The sequence below is a fragment of the Phacochoerus africanus genome, chromosome 3, assembly GCF_016906955.1.
Source record: "Phacochoerus africanus isolate WHEZ1 chromosome 3, ROS_Pafr_v1, whole genome shotgun sequence".
NCBI classification, from domain to species: domain Eukaryota; kingdom Metazoa; phylum Chordata; class Mammalia; order Artiodactyla; family Suidae; genus Phacochoerus; species Phacochoerus africanus.
Genome location: NC_062546.1, coordinates 176,842,045 through 176,867,893, shown reverse-complemented (window position 1 = coordinate 176,867,893; position 25,849 = coordinate 176,842,045). Strand labels below are relative to the sequence as shown.

Genomic DNA, 25,849 nt, shown 5'->3' with positions numbered 1-25,849 from the left:
TGGCCTGGGAACTTCCACATGCTGCAGGTACAGCCAAAAAAGGAGAAAAAAAAAAAAAAAAAAAGACAACTTGGAAGGAATTACAGGCATCAGATAAAGTACTGTGTACTGGCCTCCAGACAGCCTTCTGACCTGGTACCTGCTGGCAAGAGGCCTGCACACTCTCAGATCCCTTCCAGAGCTTAGGACTCCATGACTGGTATTAGGAGTGATAGCATCCCTAACTCAGATTCTCTCCCATTCGCTGCTGTAGCTTCCAGGCTCGGAGAGGCTGGGTCTTTCCAAAGGATAACAGGTGCAGTGCAACTGCATATACCTGCTCAGCTGGACAAGCCTTTAACATGGAAAGAAGGCTCCTAAAGAAGGAAATTAAAAAGCTCCTGTAAGTCTGATTGAGGAAAATTTTCATTTATGACACTCAGCATTTGATGGGTATTATGTCATAGATGGGCTGGATATTGCAGGGGTGGGTAAAAGCCGAAGGGAGAATCTGTGTCTGGGCTCTAAGAGAAATTCAGATGATCTGGCCTCTGTCTCCTGCCCAAGAGGCCTCACATGTGGTCCTAAGCAGGATGCTGAATCTTGGCAGGATGTTTCTGCCAGCAGCGTGCACATCCGAGGCATCCCCATTCTAGAGCCTAAGATCTGAGTCCACAGCCCCAGCCTGCACTGGGCAAGGTATGCCTTTGAATGGGCCTGGCTGGTAAAAAGGTATAGGAGAGATTTCTGGAAAAGGTACCCAGGGGCCCAGCATTTAAGCTGCAGCTTCTGCTTCTTTTATTGTCCATCTTACTGGTTAAATGATTCATCTCCACTTTTTGCCATTTGAATTTCTTTTTTTTTTTTGCCATTTGAATTTTTTAAACACATGAAGAAAACATTAAGTTTTCCCGTGAAAATGTTTTTCTCCCATAGCAGCTTTTCTTTGACTTGGTACTTTGTTAACAGTTTGGTGAAAATCACAGACTGTACTATAAGAAGGAAAAAAGGTTATGTTTCATTTCATGACTATAGTACAATTAGACACTTTTTATCAGAGACCATATCACAGTCCCCATTAAATGTCCTTTCTCTGCCTACTAAGGTAATTGTTTTTTAACAAGTCCTTAAGAAATGCTGCAGTAAACTGTTATGAATTCATATATGTTTACATGTATGTTTTTGGAGGCCAGCCTAATAAAGCACAAACCATAATTATGAATTCCAATTTCTCTGCATATCTCATCCAAAGAACTAGAATTTCAAAACTGATATAAATTCATTTTACATCCAAAGAATCCATTTAAGCTACTTTCAATAAGATGTTTTGGAATTCCAAAACAAAACTTCAAGAATTTTCAGCAATCTAGAATATCTTAATGACTCAGAAGAAGAGCTTTTAGAAACCAAAAGCAAATTTATCCCCAGTACAGGAACTTGCTCAAAGTGTTTGGTAAAGACGTTGACAAACAGAACTTGTCCTAACAAAATATTGTGAGATCTACCTTGGAGACCCAGGAGTCCTTTTGCCTACATCCAGTGCCTTTTCCCAACGTTCCCAGGGTAACACCCTTTCTGCTCACCTTTCAGGGCCATATTCTCCCCTCCTCTGATTAAAGGTCCATTAGGAAAGGACCTGGTAAGATTCAGTAAAGTGGAATCACTAATATGTTTTTATGCATAACTCCTCCTAAGGGTATCTGCATTCTAATGGGGAAAAAAGTCTTCGGGCCAAAGAGCATATCTGTGTGGAATGGCATATATCTGGAATTTATCGACTCTGGACATTCTGCCTGAGTTTAGCAAGGGCAGCAAGGGAATCTTTATTTTAAACAGTGGTTCTCAAGCCCTTCGGTTTTGTACAATCTGCTCTGCTTATGGGAATTTATCATACTCCCTGCTTTCCTAGAGACTCTGTTCCACATGAGTTTATATTTCGATAAATGTGATTTTTCACTAAATTTAGATACTTTACACCTGCAGGGTTGCAGAATGGCTGTTTAAATCAAAATGAATATTCATTCAGCTACAAGAGCCATGGGTGACTTTTCTTCTATTTGGTGGAGGAGGGCGGGATTGGGAAGGAATCGTCTGTAGACGGAGCTTCTGAGACATTCCCACTGGTTCAATCCTGCTCTCTTGCTTTTTTTTTTTTTTTCTTTTTTTCAAGAAAACATATATTAGTGTACTTTATTTTTTTTTTATAATTTTTTTAATTTTCCCACTGTACAGCAAGGGGGTCAGGTTATCCTTACATGTATACATTGCAATTACATTTTTTCCCTCACCCTTTCTTCTGTTCTGCTCTCTTGCTTTTAAGGAGAGATTATATTGGCATCAGACTCCGGGAGAATGAATTTGATCCAAAAGGAAGAAGACAACTCACTTTTCTAGATGATATGGTAAAGAAAGTTCTTGCTGCCGTGAGTCACGTCTGTCACGTGTGTATTAAGGGGACAGAACAAGGACGTAATGTCTATCATAAACGAGGCTAATCTAGATCCCCCAGAAGGTCCGCGTCCTCATCTTCTCATCCTAGGATTGTCCATGTGGTCTTTTCAACTCATTAAACTGAAAGCAAAAAGAATGGGAAAATAAAAGTCACGAGGGAGTTCCCGCTGCGGCACAGCAGGTTCAGGAGCCAGGGTTGCCGCAGCTGTGGCACATTAAAAAGCAAAATGAGTACAAGATTAATTATGATGTACATAATGTTTAAAACGTTTTGTGGAGATTAACTCTCATGTAGTTCTCAAACATAATCATTTTTAAAAACATTTTCATTAATGGAGAAAACCAAAGACGTGATTAATCCTAAACTTTATTGCTCTGCATGCTGAAACTCAGATTCATGTTCTGTAATGAAAGTTCACATCACATACATTAAGGGAACTGTGTAAAGATCTAATTCAAAAGAGATTAGTGAGCCCTCAGCTTTTCTATGCTACCCATTCACTCTTTGGGCCCCAATGAGGAAGAAAGTATCACTTGCCCCCCTCCCCTCTCCCCATCCTGTCTGATCTCCCCGGAGTTGAAGGAGCAGTTAAGGCTTGGCATTCTAAGTTACATCCCTGTGCATGTATGAAATGGAGAAATTAAATCAATTAGATAAGTGCTTCTTAAATTTTAATGAGATCTCATTACAAGACTGGTTTGATTCAGGAGGTCTGGGGTGGGGCTGGGAATATGCATTTCTAATGAGCAAGTCAATGAGGCTAGTGCTCCCGGTCCAGGCAACAATCTTTGGATTCCGTTTCAACAAGTGATCACAGTCCCTCCTCCCCTCCCGGCCTTCCTTCCTCCTTCCCTCCCTCCCTCCCTCTTTCCTCCCTCCCTCCATCCCTCTCTTCCTTCTTTCCCTCTTTCAGGTTTGGTTTAGTCCCTGAAAGAAATAACCACCCTGCTATAATTGCACTGCAAACAATGTAATTGTTGTATGATTAGAATATTAGAGTTAGATAAAGCCTTGGAACCCATCGAAAAACACAAAACCAAAACTGATCTTCCCCTTTCTGGAGTTGGGGATCGGGAGGAAAGAAGGACTGTTTTGATAGATAACCAGGGAGTATGCTTAGGAATCACCAGCAAATGTGTTTGGTAGGAAAGGAGTGAGCATTCCAACTTGTCCTAGCTTTTTCCTGCATAGGAGACTCTTAGCAAGTCACCTAACCTGGTCTACGTCCAGTTCTCACCTCTGCTGGACCCTCTACCTGGGAAGCCCTTCTCCACCTCTGGAAATTCTCCGCATCCTTCAAACCCCAGCTCTGAAGCCTCCTGGGAGTCCCCCAGCTCCCCGGGTAGACACCCCCGCCCCGAGTGTGTTTCTGAAATTGGTCTCTATGTCCCTCTTCCTTCACCTTCACTGTCTTCATTTTCTTTTTTGATTTTCTCTCTGCACCTGTGGCATGAGGAAATTCCCAGGCCAGGGATTGAACCTGAGCCACAAGTGACAAGGCCAGGTCCAGGGAACTCCACTTTTTTCTATGTTATAATTCAAAGAAACTGAGGCCCAGGGAACATCAGTTGCTCACCCAAGAATATAGTACCACGAGCTGTTGCAATATTTGAACCTAGATTCCCTTATTCCTAGTTTAGAGTTCTTTCCATGAATCTATTCTTTCATTTTTGGTCTGTACGCGCACACGCGTGCGCGTGTGCACACACACACACACACACACACAAACTGCTCTAGTGGGAGGTAAATGTCATGCCTGAAAAATGCTAGTTATTTCTGTCTGAGCATCATGTTACTGGACACAGCTGATGGCCCTCCCCGCTGTGGACATGACAAAAGAGTAGAATAGGCTTGGCAGTGCCCCTGTCATTGGGTCCAGGGCATGCTTTTGGCCAATGCCTCAGCCCACTCCCTTGCTCCCTGTGCTTCCTGCTTCCAGGCACACTATGACCTGGCCATCAGTGCTGCTTTGCAATGGGTGGATCACTCAGAAGATTTAACTTGGCTGGAATGGGAGGAAGTGTAAGTTGAAGAGTTTTTGTTCTGTTTTGTTTTAGAACCACACCTGTTGCATATGGAAGTTCCCAGGCTAGGGGCTGAATCGGAGCAGTATCCACTGGCTTACACCACAGCCACAGCAATACCAAATCCAAGCCGCATCTGCAACCTACACTGCAGCTCATGGCAACACCGGATCCTTAACCCACTAAGTGAGGCCAGGAACCAAACCCACATCCTCATGGATACTAATGGGGTTCTTCACCTGATGAGCCACGATGGGGACTCCGTTTTGTCTTGTTTTAATGTGTGACTCTGAGTGATGACAGGGGAAGTTCTCTCTGGCATCTTTCACCAGGAGGCACTCTGATTTGAAAATACTGCTGGGTGAATCTCTCTTTCCAGCTAGAAACCCCATGGTCATCAATTCAAAGAAGTTGTATATGTTGCTGACATATTTTGCATCTCTGTTAATTGGTTTCTGTCAGATGCACATCTTTCTTGCATAGAACTCTGCTTTATTGTATACATGTCTCGATTTTTTTTTAATGGTCAATTTCCTGGTTAAAGGTTGCAACCTTTTCCTAAGGACTTTCAAACACAACTTCTTAAGCATTTAACCTGATGGGTACCTGAACGGAGCAGTTAGAATCACAGCTGTTTGAATCCTTCTCAAAATTACTGGCATCTTCTTCCATGTGTGCCAGGCAGAGCCACTCAGTTGGGAAGAACATGAAACTAATGACGCCAGGACTGAATGGCTTATTCCAGAGGCCAGTTGTTTCTGTTCCATGGCTTTAGAATACACACCTGGTCCTGGATAGTTGTATCAGTTAACAGCAGCATGTAGTTGTAATAAGCAGAAAATCTAGTTTGAACAGACTTAAGCAAAAAAAAAAAAAAAGAGAGAGAGAGAGATAGAGAAGGGGGAAGGATTGATTTACTGCCTCTGAAAAATCTATGGGTAGGTCCACTAGGCATGGCTTAATTCAAAACTCAAACCAGATCACCAGGATCTATCTCTTTGCTTTTTCATCTGGGTGGACACGATTCATAGTTCCAGCCCACTTTCTCACAACATCCAGGCCAGGGTGGAATGGATTTTTTTTTTCTTTTTTCTTTTTGGCCATGGCATGCCAAAGCTTGCTGTGAGAATCTCAGTTCCCAGACCAGAGGGTGAACCTGGGCCACAGTGGTGAAAGCACTGAATCCTAACCACTGGACTACCAGGGAACTCCTGAGAATGGATTTTTTTTTCCTTTGCCTTCTTAGGGCTGCAGCCGAGGGATATGGAGGTTCCCAGACGAGGGGTCGAATTGGAGCTGTAGCTGCCAGCCTTCGCCACAGCCACAGCCACGGTGGGATCAGAGCTGCACCTGCGACCTACACCACAGCTCGTGGCAATACTGGATCCTTAACCCACTGAGCAAGGCCAGGATGGAACCCGTGTCCTCATGGATTCTAGTCAGGTTCGTTAACCACTAAGCCATGATGGGAACTCCAGGAATTTTTTAAGTCACAGAATTGTGTCTTAATGGCTCTGTTTGCTCTGACTTATCTGGGGTGGAGTTGGGGACAGAATACACTGACTACCTTAGTCCACAGTATGTTCTCCATCCTTGGATTCTAAGGTGTTGTCAGTTTCCCTAGAAATGTATAGGCTTACAATGGGATGAAGCAGTTACCCCCAGCAAACTGCCACAAGAACAGGAAACCATAATTGTCCACAATAGTGGCCAGTCTGCCAGTGTTTGATAGTTGCAGAAACATGGATAGATGAGTGCAAATTCATCGCTACTGTTGGAAGATTCCAAATTCGAAGGGTATACTTAACTGATGATGGATTAATCGTATCAGTTTTGCGAATAAACACATGACACACAGCCATTGACACTTATTACTTCTGATTATCGTCACAACCTTAGCATGTGTCAAAAAGAACAAAAATAACCCCCCCCCCTTCTTATTTATTCATATTCCTCCTTAGGAAAATGCCATTTCGGGGTAGACCCATATATCCAAACCACAGAGAACGAGAAGCAATGATTTTATCATCTTATGCTGGAATCTTAATGGTAAGGAAAAGACCATTATTTGCATATCTGGAGATTTTGTATCTACAAAGTGCATTTGTATATTAATGAATATTTATTTTACTTTTCAACCAATGTTTCTAAAAATTTAGAATTTACTAAAATTTATTAATTTCTTCATTTTTGAAGATTAATAAAAAGACTGACTTCTGCATTGCATTGTGAAAACATTTAAGGGGGGGAAATAACACATAAATAATTAGGATACTCTGATTTATCCATTTATATGGAAGTTATTTGTTGGGTACCCATGTTCTCCAGGCATGGTACTGAATGTACCAGAGCTAAAATAGTTTTGTTTTGTAATAAAAGAAAAGCCATGATCTGATAATACATTTTTTTATTGTTATTGTTGTTTAACAGAACAGTATCCCAATTGAGGAAGTCTTTAAAATTTATGGGGCTGATGCTTCTGCCAGTTATGGAACTGCCAAGGTAGGGATGACCTGAGACCATCAATAAAAGGGAATTTTAGAGAGAATTTCTTTATTTCATTAATTCATAATGCTACATTTTCAGGCATGGAATAACAGCTGTCTGTAAAATGTACACAACCAGCTGTAGGGATATCTTACTTGGGTAATAAATGTAAGGTGTTTTCCTTATGTAGAGAACTATATTCACAGTAACAAATGCATTTTACGTAAGGCCTAATAGAGGGAGCCAAGAGAGCCCCAGCCTTGGAGTCAAGATTCTGCCTGTGCTGCTAACAAACAGAATTTCTCCCTTACATTTTCTATACTATGGCTCTGGCAAATCCAAGCGCTCCTCTTGTATGATGTACTATAACTTCCAGAATGAGGACAACACCTATGGGCTTCCAGAGTTCCCTTCGCAGCGCAGCAGAAATGAATCTAACTAGTATCCATGAGGATGCAGGTTCAATCCCTGACCTTGCTCAGTGTGTTAGGGATCTGGCGCTGCCATGAGCTGTGGAGTAGGTTGAAGACGCAGCTCAGATCCTGCATTGCTATGGCTGTGGTGTAGGCCGGTGAGTACAGCACTGATTTGACCCCTAGCCTGGGAACCTCCATATGCTGTGGGTGTGGCCCTAAAAAAAACCCACAAAATACTGTGGGCTTCCTTCTCATGTTAAATTATCTAATTTACTGAGGCCGCATCTCCTTCCCACAAGACTACTTGGAAATCAGTACAGTAGAAGCAGTAAAAATCTGGGAGTCCAGAGACCCGGGCTGAGTTCTGACCAGGTCTTTTTCCTTCTTTGGGCTTCCATATATTGATTTTTTAAAAATGGGGTATTCTGGAGTTCTCTTGTCCTGCAGCAGGTTAAGGATTCTGTGTTATCACTGCTGTGGCTTGGCTTACTGTTATGGCTCAGGTTTGATCCCGGGCCTGAGAACTTATACACATTGTAAGCACAGCCAAAAAAAAATTTTTTTTTAATTTTTAAAAAATTTTTTTTAAATGGACTGTTCTGAATGATCTTTACAACAAGTTCAGGTTTTATTATTTATGGAAGTATGAATGTTTAGTAAACATATAAAGTATGGACTCCCAGGAGTTCCCGTTGTGGCTCAGCAGTAATGAACCCGACTAGTATTCATGAGGATACAGGTTTGATCCCTGTCGTTCAGTGGGTCAGAGATTTGCTGTTGCCATGAGCTGTGATGTAGGTTGCAGGCTCGGCTCTGATCCCACGTTTGCTGTGGCTGTGATGTAGGCCGGTAGGTGCAGCTCCGATTCAACCCCTAGCCTGGGAACCTCCATACGCCATGGGTGCAGCCCTAAATAAAAAGAAAAAAAGTATGGGCTTCTATTTAGAGGTGAGCTACCTACTGATCCCTTTCCGTCTTGATAGCAAAAGGGGAAACGGGAAGGGGAAAGGGCAGGTGGCGTGGGCAGGGCTGGTGTGCAGAGGGAGTCGGGGGAAACCGGGAGAACCCCACCCTCACAGAGGATTCTGTTCACACTGTCACAGCTGCTCACTCGGTCCCTTTCGATGCCCCCACCCGGGAAGGGAGGCCAGGGCAGGGCCGGGGCTCTGGCCACAGCACACCTGCCTCTCTTGTTCTTTTACCTGCAGACATATTGCAAGCGGTGGGGTCATATAAAGCCAGGAGTCCACCAGGACCAGCTTAAGAGTCAAGCATTGACTCAGAAGTGTTGTAACTGAATCCAGCGGTCCACTCACTTAATTCCTGTGTAACCTGGCCTGATCCTGAGACGCAAGTTTCCTTGACTACAGAGGAAACCAGCCCCTCCTCTCTGATCACTCTGGTTTCAACTCTAACCATTCATTCATTCATTCATTTGATATAGTGGAGGGTACAGGGGATTAAGGGTGAGAAGGTCAGATAAGATGGCTTATATCTTATACTGCACCTGACCTTGGTTGAGGTATAAGCCACCCCAAGCCCAGTGTTCCTCAGAGACAAAGCTGTTCTTGACTTTTAAAGAAAGCCCAGTTCTTTTGTGTTCTTAGAGAGCCAAGCAAACCATGCTGCTTCATTCCTGTTTGTTTTTTCTTTCTCCCTTCCAGGCTTCCATCCTCTCACCTTTCCTCAAACCACTTTCACCCCAACAGAGACACATAAATATCTGAGCCCAGGCCCCTCTGTTTCAGACATCACGTGTTCTCACCCTTCTCTTCTGGGGCCTGGGGAGGTCTAGGGCAGGCACCAGGCACTCTGGTTGGTTGGTCTCAATGCAAGTGGACAGAGAGCAAATACGGAAAAATCCCATCCAGGAAAGAATGAAGCTGTGAAGCCCTCCAGTCTCTCCGGGGTTATCCATCCAGAAGGCTTGCAAACATGGTGTCCAAGTACCTCAGAGGAACCAGGTTCATTAAAAAGGCCAAAACAGGAGTTCCCGTCATGGCACAGTGGTTAACGAATCCGACTAGGAACCATGAGGTTTCAGGTTCTATCCCTGGCCTTGTTCAGTGCGTTAAGGATCGGGCGTTGCTGTGAGCTGTGGTGTAGGTCGCAGACGCAGCTTGGATCCCACGTTGCTGTGGCTCTGGTGTAGGCCGGCAGCTACAGCTCTGATTAGACCCCTAGCCTGGGAACCTCCACTTGCCGAGGGAAGCAGCCCTAGAAAAGGCAAAAAGACAAAAAAAAAAAAAAAAAGGGCCAAAACAGCCATGCTGTTTAGAGTGGACTGGAAAAGTTTATTGCAGAGCCAAGCAAGCTCCAAAGATCTGAACTCCCCAGTGGGTTTCAGGAAAAAAGGTTTTATGGGCAAAATTTGGAGGGGAGGGCCGCAGGGCGTGTAGCCCTTCTTTGACTGCTTGGTGAGAAGGTACCTGGATGGTTTTCCAGAAATGTCAATTATCAGCCTTCTGGTTCCAACCAGCCTGGGCTCCCCAGACTTGTACTCAGCCTGAAATTACCATCCTCCTTCTGGGTTCCTGCAGAACTCAGAGATCTGGATCAAATTGTAGTGCCCATCCCTGGAGGAACCAGGCCCAGGGCCCAGGCTGCACTGCTGTTTCTTCCTGCCTTCCTGCACTCCTTTAATAAGTAACAGTTTGCATCTGCCCTTTGGAACTTGGGGAAGGTCTAGGAAGTGAAACCTTTTTCCCACAAACAAGAAACAGGGGACACAGAAAGGCCTTTATACCTGGGAAGGCCCCGCAGAGTCACGCTTGCTTTCCATTCCCCCTTTCCTTTGACAGTCCTCAGTCTTGAGGGGAACAGGTATTGGCCAAGAAAAGGAATAACCTTTTGAATAGAGAGGTTAGTCATAAACTCAGCTGAGGAACTAAGTGTTAGGGGGACTCAGTTTCAAGGGTTTCCTTCATAAATCTGTGTTTGTTTGTCATTATAGGATATGAGTGTCCTGTATATGAAAGATAGTTTGTGGGTGAGGCATGAGGATTCTAGAGTCAGGTTGCCTGAATTTGAACCTCAGCTCCACCAGCTATAAGAATAATCCTGTGCTTCTGGAGTTCCCGTTGTGGCTCAGTGGCTAACGAATCTGACTAGGAACCACAAGGTTTCGGGTTTGATCCCTGGCCTTGCTCAGTGGGTTAAGGATCCTGCTTTGCCATGAGCTGTGATGTAGGTTGCAGACGTGGTTCAGATCCTACATTGCTGTGGCTGTGGTGTAGGCTGGCTGCAGCTCCGATTAGACCCCTGGCCTGGGAACCTCCATATGCTGCTCTATCAGCCTCACTTTCATTTGTAAAAATAGGGACCAGAAGATGGGGTTGCCATGGGAAATGAGGTGAGTTATAATAGCTATGGTTAAGGTTCTGGCACTCAGGGGCAGGGAATGTATCTGATTACCCCTATATTCCTCTAAATCAGGGGTTCTCAGCATTTCAGACCAGATAATTCTTTGCCGTGTGTGTAGGAGTGGAGTCAGGGCTGTCCAGTGCATTGTGGGAATGTTTAGCAGCATCCTTGGCCTCTACCCATTAGATGCCAATAGCTTCCCACCCCTACTTCAGATATGACCAGCAAAAATGTCTTTCAGCCTTGCCGCATGTACCCTAAAAGGCAAAATCATCTCTAAATATTCAAAAATTAAATAACTCATCACACATCCATTATAACCAATAGTTTGTATCCAATATAAACGTTGCCTATTCAAGACAACAAATTATCACAAAGGGTATGACTTGATTTGAGCTGCACATATAAGCATCTGAGAATCTTCTGCCCACATGGACCTCACAAGCTCCTCCCTGCCTCAAGGATGTTAGTGCAGGCCTTTCTCTTTCTCAGCTCTACTCCAGCACCCCTTCTGCATCTTAAATAAGGAATTAACAGGACCTCATCACGGAAAGGTCGCATTTCAAATATTAAATTGTAAGGGCTATTTTAAGACATTCCTTTGGGATTTCCAAAAATGGTTTTAACTAGTAGGTGTGGTTGTTCAAAAAAAAAAATCATTACTCTTCAAAAAAATCGTTACTAACAAAAGTTCTTCTCTAACTGCTACACGTATCTGAATGACCTTTAATTCCTTCAGATAAAATGTCTCCTAAGCAACAGCTGAAATCCTTTCCAAGCTAGAGCTTAAAACCCTGTTGAATTCTAATCAGATTATGTAGATTTCTGGCTGCTAGAATTGACCACTTGGTACCACATGGGTACAGTGTGTGTGGGCTTGATAGCTTTCTTCAGCACTATTTGCTGCCACCTGGTGACAGAAAGGCCTCATGGACCCAGTACTGTTCAATCCTATTAGCTTTACGCTCTGCCCTTGAGAGGAAGCTGGTTTTTTTGCTCAGAGGGCGCCATTTTTCTGCTAAGGAATTTAGACCCATGAAATAAAAATTTAACTCGGGTCTCACACAAACGCGGGTTATTTGCAATTAGCTTCAGATAAATATAAGAGGTCCTGTTCAATTTTAAACTGCTGGCACCGGAGGCCCCGCAATATTAGTACTATTATTTCCAAACTCACCCTCACTCAGGCTGGCCAGCCGCCCTCCTCCTATCCACAGGAGGCCATCCATAGCAGCCTGGTCTCTGCAGCAAGCCCATCCTTCACCCTCACACACCTCTGCAGCTCCGGCCACCAGGCACTGACTCCAATAATCTGAGTGTCTTCTTGAAGGATGCTGACTCGGTCTGAACTGCACAGAAGTGCACAAGTGTTTTCAAGATAGGGGGAGGGACCTAGGTTTAACCAAAAGCTCAGTACTGACAGATCTCCATGATGAGGGATTAAAAGACAGGCTTTCAATATCAGTTATTTTTTTTAAATTTTTTTTACTTTTTTTAAGGGCCCCACCCACGGCATATGGAGGTTCCTAGACTGGGGTCCAATCAGAGTTACAGCTGCTGGGCAACGCCACAACCACAGCAATGCTAGATCCTTAGCCCACTGAGCGAGACCAGGGATCAAACCCGAAACCTCATGGTTCCTAGTCGGATTCATTTCCACTATGCCCTGTCTCCACTCCCCTCAGGAACGGTTATGTCCCAAAGAAAACTTAAAATATATATTTAAAGCATGAAGACCAAGCAAATAAGCAACTCTACCAAGTGTGTGAAATGGGATGCTAACAGTTCTGAAGCTCTCTTTGTATCCTCTCCAATCCCACATTCTTCCTTTTGCCCCAGGTTTCTACTATCTTACTTTTTTTTCTTCTTTTCTTTTCTGGGTGCCCCGAGGCATATGGAATTCCTGGGCATCAGATCTGAGCCATGTTTCCACCTATGCTGCAGCTGCAGCAATGCTGGATTCTTTTTAACCCATTGTGCCAGGCTGGGGATCAAACCTGTGACCTGGTGCTACAGAGACGCTGCCAATCTCATTGAGCCACAGCAGGCTCAATGGGATTGGGCCTCAATCCCAGATTACTATCTCAGATTATATGTTACTATCTCAGATTATATGTTTATCATCCTCTTTGTAGCTTTACCACCTAAGCATTTCTAATCTAGATATTGTTTAGTTTTCCATGTTCTTTGAATTGTATGTAATGAAATAAAAGCAGTACGTATATATGAAGCAGTATAAATGAAATGAAGTAAAGGTATTATTCTTTAGTTTTCTTTTTTCACTCACCATTATTTTGCAGAAGCTCATCCATCTTGTTGTACATTTCACCGCAGGTAGTAGTCCACTGGCGGAATATGCCACAATTTATTCATGTATTTTTCTGCTTTAGACATTTGGATTATCTCTTTTATATGTCTTTTGGTGCCTAGTAAAGCGCTTCTGCATGGCGTATGCCTCCGTGTGAAATGGCCATGTCACAGGGTATGTGCATCTTCAACTCTTTATTTATTCATTTATTTATTTGTCTTTTTGCCTTTTCAGGGCTGCAACCGAGGCATATGAAGGTTCCCAGGCTAAGGGTCTAATTGCAGCTGTAGCCACCAGCCTACGCCACAGCCACAGCAATGCGGGATCCGAGCCACGTCTGCGACCTGTACCACAGTTCATGCCAGGTCCTTAACCCACTGAGCAAGGTCAGGGATGGAACCCATATCCTCATTGATGCTAGTTGGTTCACTAACCGCTGAGTCACGACGGGAACTCCTTCAGCTCTTTAAAAGCCAAATTATTTTTCAAAATAATTGTACCAATGTACGCTTCTATCTGTAATATAGATTATCTGGTTGTTATCAACATGATGTTTTTCGGCTTTTTAAAGGTTTCTTTTTGGGGGGGGGCTTTTTAAAGTTTGTCAGTCTTTTAAGTGTACACTGTGGTCTTACTTCACCTTCCCCTGAAGGCCAGCGGGAATTATGCACACTTTTTTTTCTTCTTCTTCTTCTTCTTCTTTTTTTTTTTTGTCTTTTTGCTATTTCTTTGGGCCGCTCCCGAGGCATATGGAGGTTCCCAGGCTAGGGGTCAAATCAGAGCTGTAGCCACCGGCCTACGCCAGAGCCACAGCAATGCGGGATCCGAGCCGCATCTGCAACCTACACCACAGCTCACGGCAACGCCGGATCGTTAACCCACTGAGCAAGGGCAGGGACCGAACCTGCAAACCCATAGTTCCTAGTCGGATTCGTTAACCACTGCGCCACAAAGGGAACTCCCTGTTTTTTTCTTCTTTTGTAAAGTGCCCATTGAAATCTTTGTCCATTTCTTGTTGGGTCATTTGTCTTTTTCTTTTTTATTTATATGGAGTCTCAATTTTTAGAAAAACTGCTATAGGATATCATCCATCAAGTCCTAGATTTTTCAGTACTCTTCCCACTTCAAATTTGCCCTTTTTCAACATAAACACTAAAATGTTTAGAAAATATGATTTTGCAATATCCCAATCACATTTGCAAAATTTCTTGGACAGGTACAAACTGCTTTTCGAGACAACATGCTTTGCTTTTACTTTGGAAAATGTGATTGTCCTAAACATATGTTCAATTACCTTCACATCTAGGATCAAAATGCTTCACCCTCCATGTGAGTGAGACCAAAATGATGTTTTAATAAGTTACTGCTCAAAGCAGGTGAAGATCCTACTATGCTCTTCATCCCTTTAGGATGCATCCCTTGCCTTGGCCTTTCTGTGTGAGCGCCTCCGGGCCTTTACACATCCCCCTGTGAGCGCCTCCTCCCCCTTCCAGGTAGAAGAAATTGCTGTGGAATGTGTTTGGGATGTAATTTAGCACTCAATAAGTCTTGAATCGAGAAATAACAATTGCAAGAATGCTTTTACCGTGACACAATGAAGATATCCATAAGTAAGTATGAAGTTAAAAAAAAAAAAAAGAACACATGAGGAATTCCCTTCGTGGCTCAGCGGAAACGAATCTGACTAGGATCCATGACGATGGTAGTTCGATCCTTGGCCTCGATCAGTGGGTTAAGGGTCCAGTGCTGCTGTGAGTTGTGGTGTAGAGCAGCAGTTACAGCTCTGTTTCGACCCCTGGCCTGGGGACTTCCCGATGCTGTGGGTGCAGCCCAAAAAGACAAAAAAAAAAAAAAAAGAGCACCTGAAAAAAAAATTTTAAAATAAAGTAAAATGAAAAAAGAAAAGAAAATCCCTCACTACCTTCCCAAAGTCTCCTACAGTAGTGCTGGCTGTGACCCAATTCTGGTTAATGATACATAAGTGGAAGATGTGTGGATAAAACTCCCAGGAAAGCTATGGTTATCTTTCCCCCTACCCTCTGCCTGAAACTCAGATGTGATGGCTAGAGGTAGAACAGCCGTATTGTGATCATTAGCATGAAAGCTGTAAACTGTGGATGATGAAGGGAGAAGCTAGGAAGGGCCTAGGTTCTTGATGACTTCCTAGAGCAGCTGTTCTAGGCCTGGATTACTTAATTCTAGACTTAAGACTGTGACCTGCAGTGGACAGCAACTTTAAGTGATAACCTCGTACATATGGCTTAACACTTGTAGTGGTCCTTAAGGCAGTTCACAAGTAGGCAAATTCTCTACTCCCAGGCACATGACAGGACTGAACTTTCTTAACTTTTGAGTCAGGCATGGCTTTCCTAATGCTTTGGCCAATGTCCTCAGCAAGGTGACTTGTGATATTCTGGGCAGACCAGTACTTGATTCTCAGTCTTATCTTCTGTTCTTTTGATCATGGAATCGTGCGTCAAGAGTGGCCCATGTTTCCACGTGACTTGGGTCCCTGAGTGACCATAAGGAGGTCATAAGGCCTTACCTCCTATGATCAGGTCATGGGAGAAGGAATAAATCTTTTTTAATACACTGAGATTTGAGGCTTTTTAAAATAACTGCAGCATAATTTAGTTTATCCTAAAATAATACCTATGCTTGATTATCTCCTTGGGATTCATTCCTAAAAGTATTAGGCATATTTTAAAGTTTGGTATGTATTGCCAAATGGCCCTCCAGAAAAGTTAAATCTATTTATACTTTCTCCAACAGTGCATAACACACACACACAACAGCATATGATTAATTCTAGGTTTAGGATTTCGATTTCATCCCGCTTTAAAAATGATTTTTCAGGATTCCTGCTGTGGTGCAGCGGGTTAAAAATCTGACTGCAGCTGCTCAGGCTGCTACTGAGGCGTGGGTTTGATCCCCTGCCTAGTGCAGTGGGTTAAAGGATCCAGCATTGCCCAGCTGTGGCGCCGGTCGGTGAAGGTCACAGCAGCGGCTTGGATTCAATCCTTTGCCTGGGAACTTCCATATGCTATGGGTGCAGCCATAAAAAATTACTTTTTAATATAAACCACACTGGAAGATATGTTAGCTGTTTGTGTGAGTCATCAGATTATCAGGACTCATAGAACACGTGAGCTGGAAGTGACCTTTAAACTCCTCGGGTTCTTTCTTTCCCAATGGGCAGGAAACTGGAGCCTGAAAAGCCTGTCTTGAGTCTCCTAAGTGCAGAAGTCCATCAAGAGGGCTGTACGAGGGAGTTCCTGTTGTGGCGCAGTGGTTAACAAATCCGACTAGGAACCATGAGGTTGTGGGTTCGATCCCCGGCCTAGCTCAGTGGGTTAAATATCCGGCGTTGCTCTGAGCTGTGATGTAGGCCACAGACCCGGCTCGGATCCTGCATTGCTGTAGCTCTGGCGTAGGCCGGTGGCTACAGCTCCAATTCGACCCCTAGCCTGGGAACCTCCATATGCCATGGGAGCGGCCCTAGAAATGGCAAAAAGACAAAAAAAGACAAAAAAAAAGAGAGAAGGCTGTAGGAGCCAGTTCTCTTTCTCTTACGCCTGGTAGACAGCATCCTGCTGGGCTGTTCTCTCAGCCATCATTACTCCACACACTGATACAGAGCCTACTTTCAATTACTTTCTGAGAGTTAAGCTCATCTTTCTGAATAGATTACGCACTTCTCAAGGTTAGAAGCCATCATTCATGCTTTTGTTTAATACTTCGCAATGCTGAACATGATATAAACGCTCAATAAATATGTGCGCCATTTGAATAAAGGACCGAGGTCAAATCTAGAAGTGTCCCAGCTGAGGTGGCTATGAAACAGAGGTCTGTAAAGAGAACACCACCTCTTTTATTGTTTAACTCATGTTGTCTGTCCTTTCTGTCTGAAGTGACTGGCTGCCCAGTAACTTGCTAGCATATCCCCTTGTTTCACTGATGAACTGCCACAATATATGATTACCCTGGTAGTTGATTGTTTTTTTTCTCCTCACTCAGCCCCCCAAAGGCAGGAATCTGGTCTGTCTTACTAACCACAGCTCATAAAACAGGGCCTGGCCCACAGTAGCTGCTCACTGGGAATTTGTTGAATGAATGAATGATGGAAGAGGCAATCCTTGAGGAAGCTGCCAGGGCATTGCAGCAGACAGCAGGGTATAGCTCACTTTAAGACACTGGGGTGTTTCATGTGAAATGTGCTTTGGTTCACAGATGAGTGAGCGGAAAATTCAGCCTTGGGGGGGTGGAGGGGCCAGCACCGGAGAGGGATGGTGGGGAGATGGACCCATTTCTCAGAAAAGGTGAAATTTGAGCCATATCTCAAAGGAAACGTAGGAGCTTCTGGGCAGAAGAGGAGGAAAAGGCCATTCCGGGTAACGGGAACCATGAGCATCAGTGTGTGAAAAGGCCTTCTAAGCAAAGAACAGCAGTGTGGGAAGGTGTGGGACCCGTGAAATGAGCCTCAACGGCTAGCAATGCATAGGGACCATGGGTTGGATAAACAAGCCCAGTTCTGAAACAAGTGTAATAACCAGCAGGTGCTAACAGCATGGAATGGGGGCAGCTTTTCAAAGTAAGCCTGGGAGTTCCCGTCGTGGCGCAGTGGTTAACGAATCCGACTAGGAACCATGAGGTTGCGGGTTCGGTCTCTGCCCTTGCTCAGTGGGTTAAGAATCCGGCGTTGCCGTGAGCTGTGGTGTAGGTTGCAGACGTGGCTCGGATCCCGCGTTGCTGTGGCTCTGGCGTAGGCCGGTGACTATGGCTCCGATTCGACCCCTAGCCTGGGAACCTCCATATGCCGCAGGGGCGGCCCAAGAAATAGCAAAAAGACAAAAAAAAAAAAAAGTAAGCCTGTTTTCCTTTCAGGTTCCCCGAGCTCCACCCTTCCGCCTCTCCTTGCACCCTTTTGCCATGTTGACAGCACCCAAAGCAGCAGAATATGCCCGCAAACAGAGTAAGCCTGTTTACTTCCATCGCTTAGAGAAATTTAAGTAAAACTAGGAGGTGAGCTCACAAAGAAAGGTCAAAGTTGTTATGGCAATACCATCTTTCTGGCTGGTTGAATTTAAAAGCATCAGGAGCATTTACGACTTGGGTTTTTCTCCATCATCAAAATCAAGGAAGTCATTTCTCAGACTCTTTGGTGATGGAAGCAAAGCATTCCAGAAGGGAAGAATCTAAAACCACGGATGGACTCATTTTAAAAAATGTTTTTAGGGAGTCCCCATCGTGGCTCAGTGGTTAACCAATCTGACTAGGAACCATGAGGTTTCAGGTTCAATCCCTGGCCTTGCTCAGTGGGTTAAGGATCCGGCATTGCCGTGAGCTGTGGTGGAGGTCGCAGACGCGGTTCAGATCTGGTGTTGCTGTGGCTCTGGCGTAGGCCGGTGGCTACAGCTCTGATTAGACCCCTAGCCTGGGAACCTCCATGTGCTGCAGGATAGGCCCTACAAAAGGCAAAAAGACAAAAAAAAATGTTTTTAATACAGATATGATTACTACATGTGTTTTTAGGTGTCAAGTTAGGAAGGGGAGCAACGAATAAAAATGCCACCAGCGGCTCTACGAGGAGAGCAAATGCCATGGAATGGAAATCATCCAAAAAATTGTCTTTGAACACACAGCCTAAGAACAAAGTAAGTCCAAAAATCCAAACTGAACCAAAATGATACCAGGTGTTTTGGGAGAATTTGACTTACATTGTGGTGAACAGTCTAGCCTTTGGGAATTAGATGCTCTGGGTTTGAAACTAAAGCCCACTGTTTACTGGCTCTGTGACTTCAGGCAGGTGGCTTAACCTCTCTGGGCCTTAGTTTCCTCCTCTGCAAAGTGGGGAGACTAATGGTGCTTACCTCTTAAGGTTGTTGAAATGATTAACTGATATTATGCATGTTAAGAGATGAGGCAAATATTGACCCTAAATAAATATTGACCATTATTATCATTTTCACATTTGAGAAATATCCCCCATAGTTAATCAGCTATTATTCTGTTGATTCAAATAAGTGTGTTGAGAGAGGATTTTTATTAATGTCTGCATCAGACACTCCTATTCTCGGTCCCTTTCTCACTAATGAGAATTTTATCTTTGCTGGCTGTGCATCACTGCCACCTCTGCCTTGTGCATCTGATTCCTGGGACATTTATGTTGCCGAATTCAGAGAATGGTCAGAAATGCACAGGGCTGGAAAGGAAGGAGAAAGGAAGGAGGGTTCTTTGCTGGTCCAGCTCTGGGCTCTTAGTTGTAATCTGAAAAGTAAAAGGGAAATTTTAAAAGAAGTCAGAGAGACCAAGATGTCAGCATAATAAAAGCTGAGCTGGGAGAGAATCAGAAAATTGTCCAGGCTGGCTGGCTGGGATATTTTAAGGTTTTATTGAATGAGAGACTCTGGATGGTTAAAAGGAAAGGGAAACGAGAAAGGGGAATTGTGAAAACAGAATCACTGGGATATGAATTGGATTTGCCTCAAGAAGTACAAGGGAAAATTGAAATTCCTTTTTATTTAGTTTGCTTCCTCTAAGGAGTTCCCTGTTGGTTCAGTAAGTTAAGGATCTGGTGTTGTCACTGCTCTGGCTTGTGTTGCAGCTGTGGTGCAGGTGCAACCCCTGGCCCAGAACGTCTGCATGTCACGGGTGCAGCCAAAAAAAGTTTGGTTCTTTTATTATGCATTTTTAAAATGTGAATCTCTGAATAAACTGGGCCACTCAGGGCTCAGGATTTATTCAGGTTTTCTGAAAGCAAACTATGGATTGATTAAAAATGTAACCTTATTATGGCAAATGCTTTAAGAACTGCTTGAAATCTTTGGTCACATCAGGGATTTCATATGTGTTATTCTAGTAACAAAGCATTCACACTATTAGGAAATATTTACTATATCGAGTTTTCTTTTAAAGGCATTTGCTATAATGAAACTTGGAGGTATAGCTTTTCTCAAACCATATCTTTGTAACTAAAGATCTTTTTTGAAGTAAGATGATATTAGTTTTTAAAATATGAGTTTGGAGATAGCAAGCTTTAGACAGTAAAACAAAACAACAGAAAATAATTTTAAAAAAGATCAACTCCAGAAATAACACACACATACACACACACACACACACACACACACACACACAGATAATCTGGACTTTAAACTTAATCATGAATAGAGATCTCTGAAACAGTGGTTCATAGCCCCCTGAGGTTTATCTATGCACTCTATGTACTGAAAATTTAGCTCTCAAGGTTACTCATTAGTATGTTATTTTCAAAATATAGTTTCACTCCCTGTGTGGTTTCTTTTTTCTTTTTTTGTCTTTTTAGGGCTGCACCCGCGGCATATGAAGGTTTCCAGGCTAGGCGTTGAATCCGAGCTACAGCTGCTGGCCTACACCACAGCCACAGCAATGCAGGATCCTAGCCACGTCTACATGGAAGATCACAGCAATGCTGGATTCTTAACCCACTGAGCAAGGCCAGGGATTGAACCTGTGTCCTCATGGATGCTAGTCAGATTTGGTTCTGCTGAGCCAAGACAGGAACTCCCCCTGTATGGTTTCTTCCATAACCATTGAAGACCGCTGGCTTCTTGATGGAAGCAGATCTTTTATTCCCTTATTACTTCCCACATGTATATAAAGTGCTTTGCAGGCAGTAACATTCAGTAATTATTGTTGATTAGTGGCAGTGAGTGAATGGTCCTTAGGTGAGTGCTTTCAAACCACTGTGCCCTGTCCATACCGATTGATGGATGGAGAAAAATAAATCATGCTAGCACTAATCAAAAGAAAGAAAAGAAGCTATATTAATTTTGAATAGAACTGACTTCAAAGCAAGGAAATGTATCAGGGATGAAAAGAAGGGCACTACGTAATGATAAAGGGGTCAATTCTCCAAGAAGACATAATTATCCTTAGTATGTGTGCACCAAACAGCAGAGCATCAAACTACATGAGGTAAAAACTAAGAGAATTACAAGGAGAAACAGATGACCACACTATCCGAGTTGGAGACGTCAACGCTCCCCTCTCAGAAATGGAGAGAGTGTAACAGAAGTTTAAGTTGTCTTATATTCAAAGCAGTACATAAAAATATTCAAGATAATATGGTACAAGCACAATACACAACTGCTAAGGGGCAAAAAAAATGATTTGCTTTGGGAGTGGTTAGTGAAAAGAAGTATTACTTTTATTATCATTTTTATTTGGAAATAATTTTGAGCTTAGAGATATGTTGCAAAAATAGTACAAAGAGCCCTCATATGCATTTTACTCAGATTCAGCAGTGGTTAATATAACATTTTACTTCAGTATCTTTACCATTTTTCTCTCTGTCTCTATCTCACTCTCTCATTCTCTTCTTCAATCTCTCTTTGTTTCTCTTTCTCTCTGTATATAGATACATATACATATTTTTATGAGCCATCTGAGGTTATATACACCATATTATTTTACCCAATATACTTCAGAATGAACTTCCCAAGAATCCAGCCATCCTCTTAAATTATCACAGTATGATTATCAACCTCAGAAAATCTAACAGTGATACTTTAATCTACTGTCTATCAGTTTTATCAATTGACCAAATACTATTGTCAATGGACTCAATAATTTTATTTTCTATACATTTTTACCTTCTGCTTATGATCCAATATGGGATTATATATTGTATTTAGTTGAGAAACATAACTCAATTTCCAAAGGTCTGAGATCAGGTCTATGGAAATTCTTTTGTACCCACTTTTATTTTATTTTATTTTATTTATTTATTTATTTTTGCTATTTCTTTGGGCCACTTCCTGTGGCATATGGAGGTTCCCAGGCTAGGGGTCTCACGGCCTACGCCAGAGCCACAGCAACGCGGGATCCGAGCCGCGTCTGCAACCTACACCACAGCTCACGGCAATGCTGGATCGTTAACCCATTGAGCAAGGGCAGGGACCGAACCCGCAACCTCATGGTTCCTAGTCGGATTCGTTAACCACTGCGCCACGACGAGAACTCCCCACTTGTATTTTAATTCATCTTTGTCAGTTACTTAGCATCTGCTATTTGACGTTATCTCCCTGTAGCCTGAAAGCTGATGTCTGTTCCATGTCAAATTAATGTGCTTGATACCAACATCATCTTTTTATTCTGCAGGTGACTTAGCAACTTGGAATTGCACCATGAGAGTTCACAATAAAATCTCTGGGAGAGGAAAAAACCATCATGTTAGAATTGCGACTCTTGCCGGAATATTTTCTTTGCAATTAGTTTCTGATACAAAGTGCATTGAAATGTTATTTGGATGGTGAGCTTTTTTCTCTTAGAATCATGTTGTTTGGCTATATTGTGGTTAAAAAAAAGTATGTATCTTATACTACTTCATTGTGATTGGAGGATGTGGAGAATATATACTATTCCCATCTCAGGCCAGGCTGGCTTTGTAGCACATTTTACAAAAGGTTAGCACTGAACATTGCAGAATATTAGAGTAGGAGGTAGTTTTCCAAAGATTCAATCCAAAATAAAATTGACCTGTCATTGATTGTCTTTAGTATATTCTCATACGGAAACATTTAAACATTTCAATAAAGCATCAAAAGAAAAACTGGTGTAGTCTTTCATCACCTTTCCAAAAATGCTGATTAGACACATAGCTATGCTTATAAATAGGTGTAGTAACGATGTGACCAAATGAATGTGGGAATAAATTATACCATCTTCAGATTTTGATGTGTCATCTTTTTGCAGAATGGTTTACTTTACTTATTTATTTTTAGGGCCACACCCACAGCACATGGAGGTTCCCAGGCTAGGGGTCCAATCAGAGCTACAGCTGCTGGCCTACGTCACAGCCACAGAAACGGCAGATCCAAGCCACATCTGTGACCAACACCAGAGTTCAGGGCAATGCCAGATCCTTAATCCACTGAGCGAGGCCAGGGATCGAACACACAACCTCATGGTTCTTAGTCAGATTTGTTTCTGCTGTGCCACGATGGGAACTCAGGAATGGTTTACTTTAAATGTGCCAAAACTGGTGTGTGGCTCATTGACTTTTGCTGAAACTGATGGTATGGTGACTGAGGGGACCAAGGCAGCCTTCTCCATACTGGTTTAATTATGGCTGTAACTAAGGTTTACCAGTAGCCCTGCACACTAGAAGATCCTCTGGTCCCTGTCTAGCTTCATGCAATTCTGCCTAGTTTTCTCTCATCTAGCTCTGCTAGTTGCAACGGAACATTTTTTTCTTTCTACATACACAGAGGATGACAAAAGAATTGGGGACCAAAGTCATCCTCTCCTGCTGCATATCCAAGGAGTGCTTCTAAATCAGTAGGTTAGCAGCAATGGAAAAAGCATTTGAAGCAGTCACCTGAGTCCTATGAAACAGTGATGCTTCAGGGTGAGAAAACTCATGCAAATCATGATGCTAGTTTGGGGGTGTGTGTGTATTTCTTCTTTTTTTTGTTTTTGCGTTTTTTAAATTAAGGTATACTTGGTTTACAATGTTGTGCCAATTGCTGCTGTACAGCAAAGTGACTCAGTCATATGTATATATACATTGTTTTTTAATATTACCTTCCATCATGGTCTATCCAGGAAATTGGATATAGTTCCCTGTGCTATCCAGTAAGACCTCATTGCTTATCCATTCTAAATGTAATAATCTACTAACCCAACTCCAGTCCAACTCACTCCCTCCCCTCTCCCTCTTGGCAACCACAAGTTTGTTCTCTATGTCTGAGTCTGTTTCTGTTCTGTAAATAGGTTCATTTGTGCCATACTTTCGATTCCACATATATGTGATGTCATATGGTATTTGTCTTTCTCTTTCTGACTTACTTCACTTAGTATGAGAATCTCTAGTTGCATCCATGTTGCTAAAAATGGCATTATTTTGTTCTTTTTTATGGTGAGTAGTATTCCACTGTATATATGTACCACATCTTACTAATCCATTCATCTGTCAATGGACATTTAAGTTGTTTCCACATCTTGGCTATTGTGAATAGTGCTGCAGTGAACACAGGGGTGTGTGTGTCTTTTTGAATTCTTGTTTTGTCTGGATATATGCCCAAGAGTGGGATTACTGGATCAAATGGTAGTTCTATTTTTAGTTTTCTTAGGAACCTCCATACTGTTTTCCCTAGTGGTTGTACCAATTTACATTCCCACCAACAATGTAGTAGGGTTCCCTTTTTTCCATACCTCTCCAGCATTTGCTACTTGTAGACTTATTAATGAGGGCCATTTTGACAGATGTGAGGTGGTAGTTTTCATCTGCATTTCTCTAATAATTAGTGACGCTGAGCATTTTTTTCATGTGCCTATTGGCCATCCATGTCTTCTTCGGAGCAATGTCTATTTAGGTCTGCTGCCCATTTTTAGATTGGGTTGTTTTTTGTGGTTGAGTTGTATGAGTTGTTTGTATGTTTTAGAGATTAATCCCTTGCTGGTGCATTATTTGCAAATATTTTCTTCCATGCTATAGGTTGTCTTTCATTTTGTTTATGGTTTCCTTTGCTGTGCAAAAGCTTTTAAGTTTGATTAGGTCCCATTGGTTTATTTTTATTTTTATTTCTATTGTCTTATGAGACTGACCTATCAAAATATTTGTATGATATATGTCAGAGAATTTTTGCATGGTGTGAGTGTGTATTCTAATTTTGTTGATTTACATGCAGCTGTCCAATTTTCCCAGCAGCACTTGCTGAAGAGACTGTCTTTTTCCAACTTTATATTCTTGCCTCCTTTGCCAAAGATTAATTGACTGTAAGTGTCTGGGCTCTTTATTCTGTTCCATTGATCCATATATCTGTTTTTGTACCAATACCACACTGTTTTGATTACTGTAGCTTTGCAGTTTTGTCTGAAGTCTGGGAGAGTTATGACTCCTACCTTGTTTTTTTCCTCAGATTGCTGTGGCAATTCTGGGTCTCTTATGGATCCCTATAAATTTTTGGACTATTTGTTCTAGTTCTGTGAAAAATGTCATGGGTAATTTGATAGGGATCACATTAAATTTGTAGATTGCTTTGGGTAGTATGGCCATTTTAACAATATTAATTTTTTCAATATTAAAATTGAAATATTTATTTAATATTCAATATTAAATATTTAATATTCAATATTAAAATTAAAATATTAATTTTTTCAATATTCAAAATATGCTAGTTTTGAAAACAAAAAGCAAGCTTAGAGGATGGGTTTGTGGGGAGAGGGGAATGGGAGGATCCTATGTATTTCCCTGCTCTTAGAGCATCTCATAGAGTCTTAGGAGATCTCTTTCTTTTTAGCCCAAGGAGAAGTGTTTGCTGTCAAGACAAAATGTGGTTAATTTCAAAATGAGTTGCTTTTCACCAGCAACTCAAAGTTCTATGTGTCTATATATATATATATATATATATATATACACACTAATATATATATATATATATATATACACACTAATATATATATATATATATATACACACTAATATATATATATATATATACACACTTATATATATATATATATATATATATATATACACACAAATGGAATTTATTTTTTATGTCACAAAAGTAATATGTATTTAAATAATAGGAAATTAAACATAAAACTAAAATTAAACATAAAACTAACACCTATATCTTGGAGTTCCTTGGAAGTCACAGATGCTACTCAGATCCAGTGTTGCTGTGGCTGTGGTGTAGGCCAGAAGCTGCAGCTCTGATTCAACTCCTGCCTGGGAACTTCCCTATGTCACAGATGTGGCCCTAAAAAAGAAGAGGAAGAAGAAAAAAAAAAAACCCTATATCTTGCCATTTGTTGGTAACCATGATTGATA

General features: G+C 42.2%; 1 protein-coding gene across 1 annotated transcript; it reads left to right on the top strand.

Annotated features, from left to right (window-relative positions):
- The first annotated feature begins 271 nt into the window (after positions 1-271).
- C3H2orf80 (chromosome 3 C2orf80 homolog) lies at positions 272-22,621 on the top strand. Its single transcript, XM_047770478.1, has 8 exons — positions 272-382; positions 2,300-2,381; positions 4,371-4,453; positions 6,417-6,504; positions 6,886-6,957; positions 17,914-18,001; positions 18,562-18,683; positions 22,171-22,621. Exons 1-8 carry the CDS (start codon positions 342-344, stop codon positions 22,177-22,179), a joined length of 585 nt encoding a protein of 194 aa, XP_047626434.1. The 5' UTR covers positions 272-341; the 3' UTR covers positions 22,180-22,621.
- Positions 22,622-25,849: the final 3,228 nt, after the last annotated feature.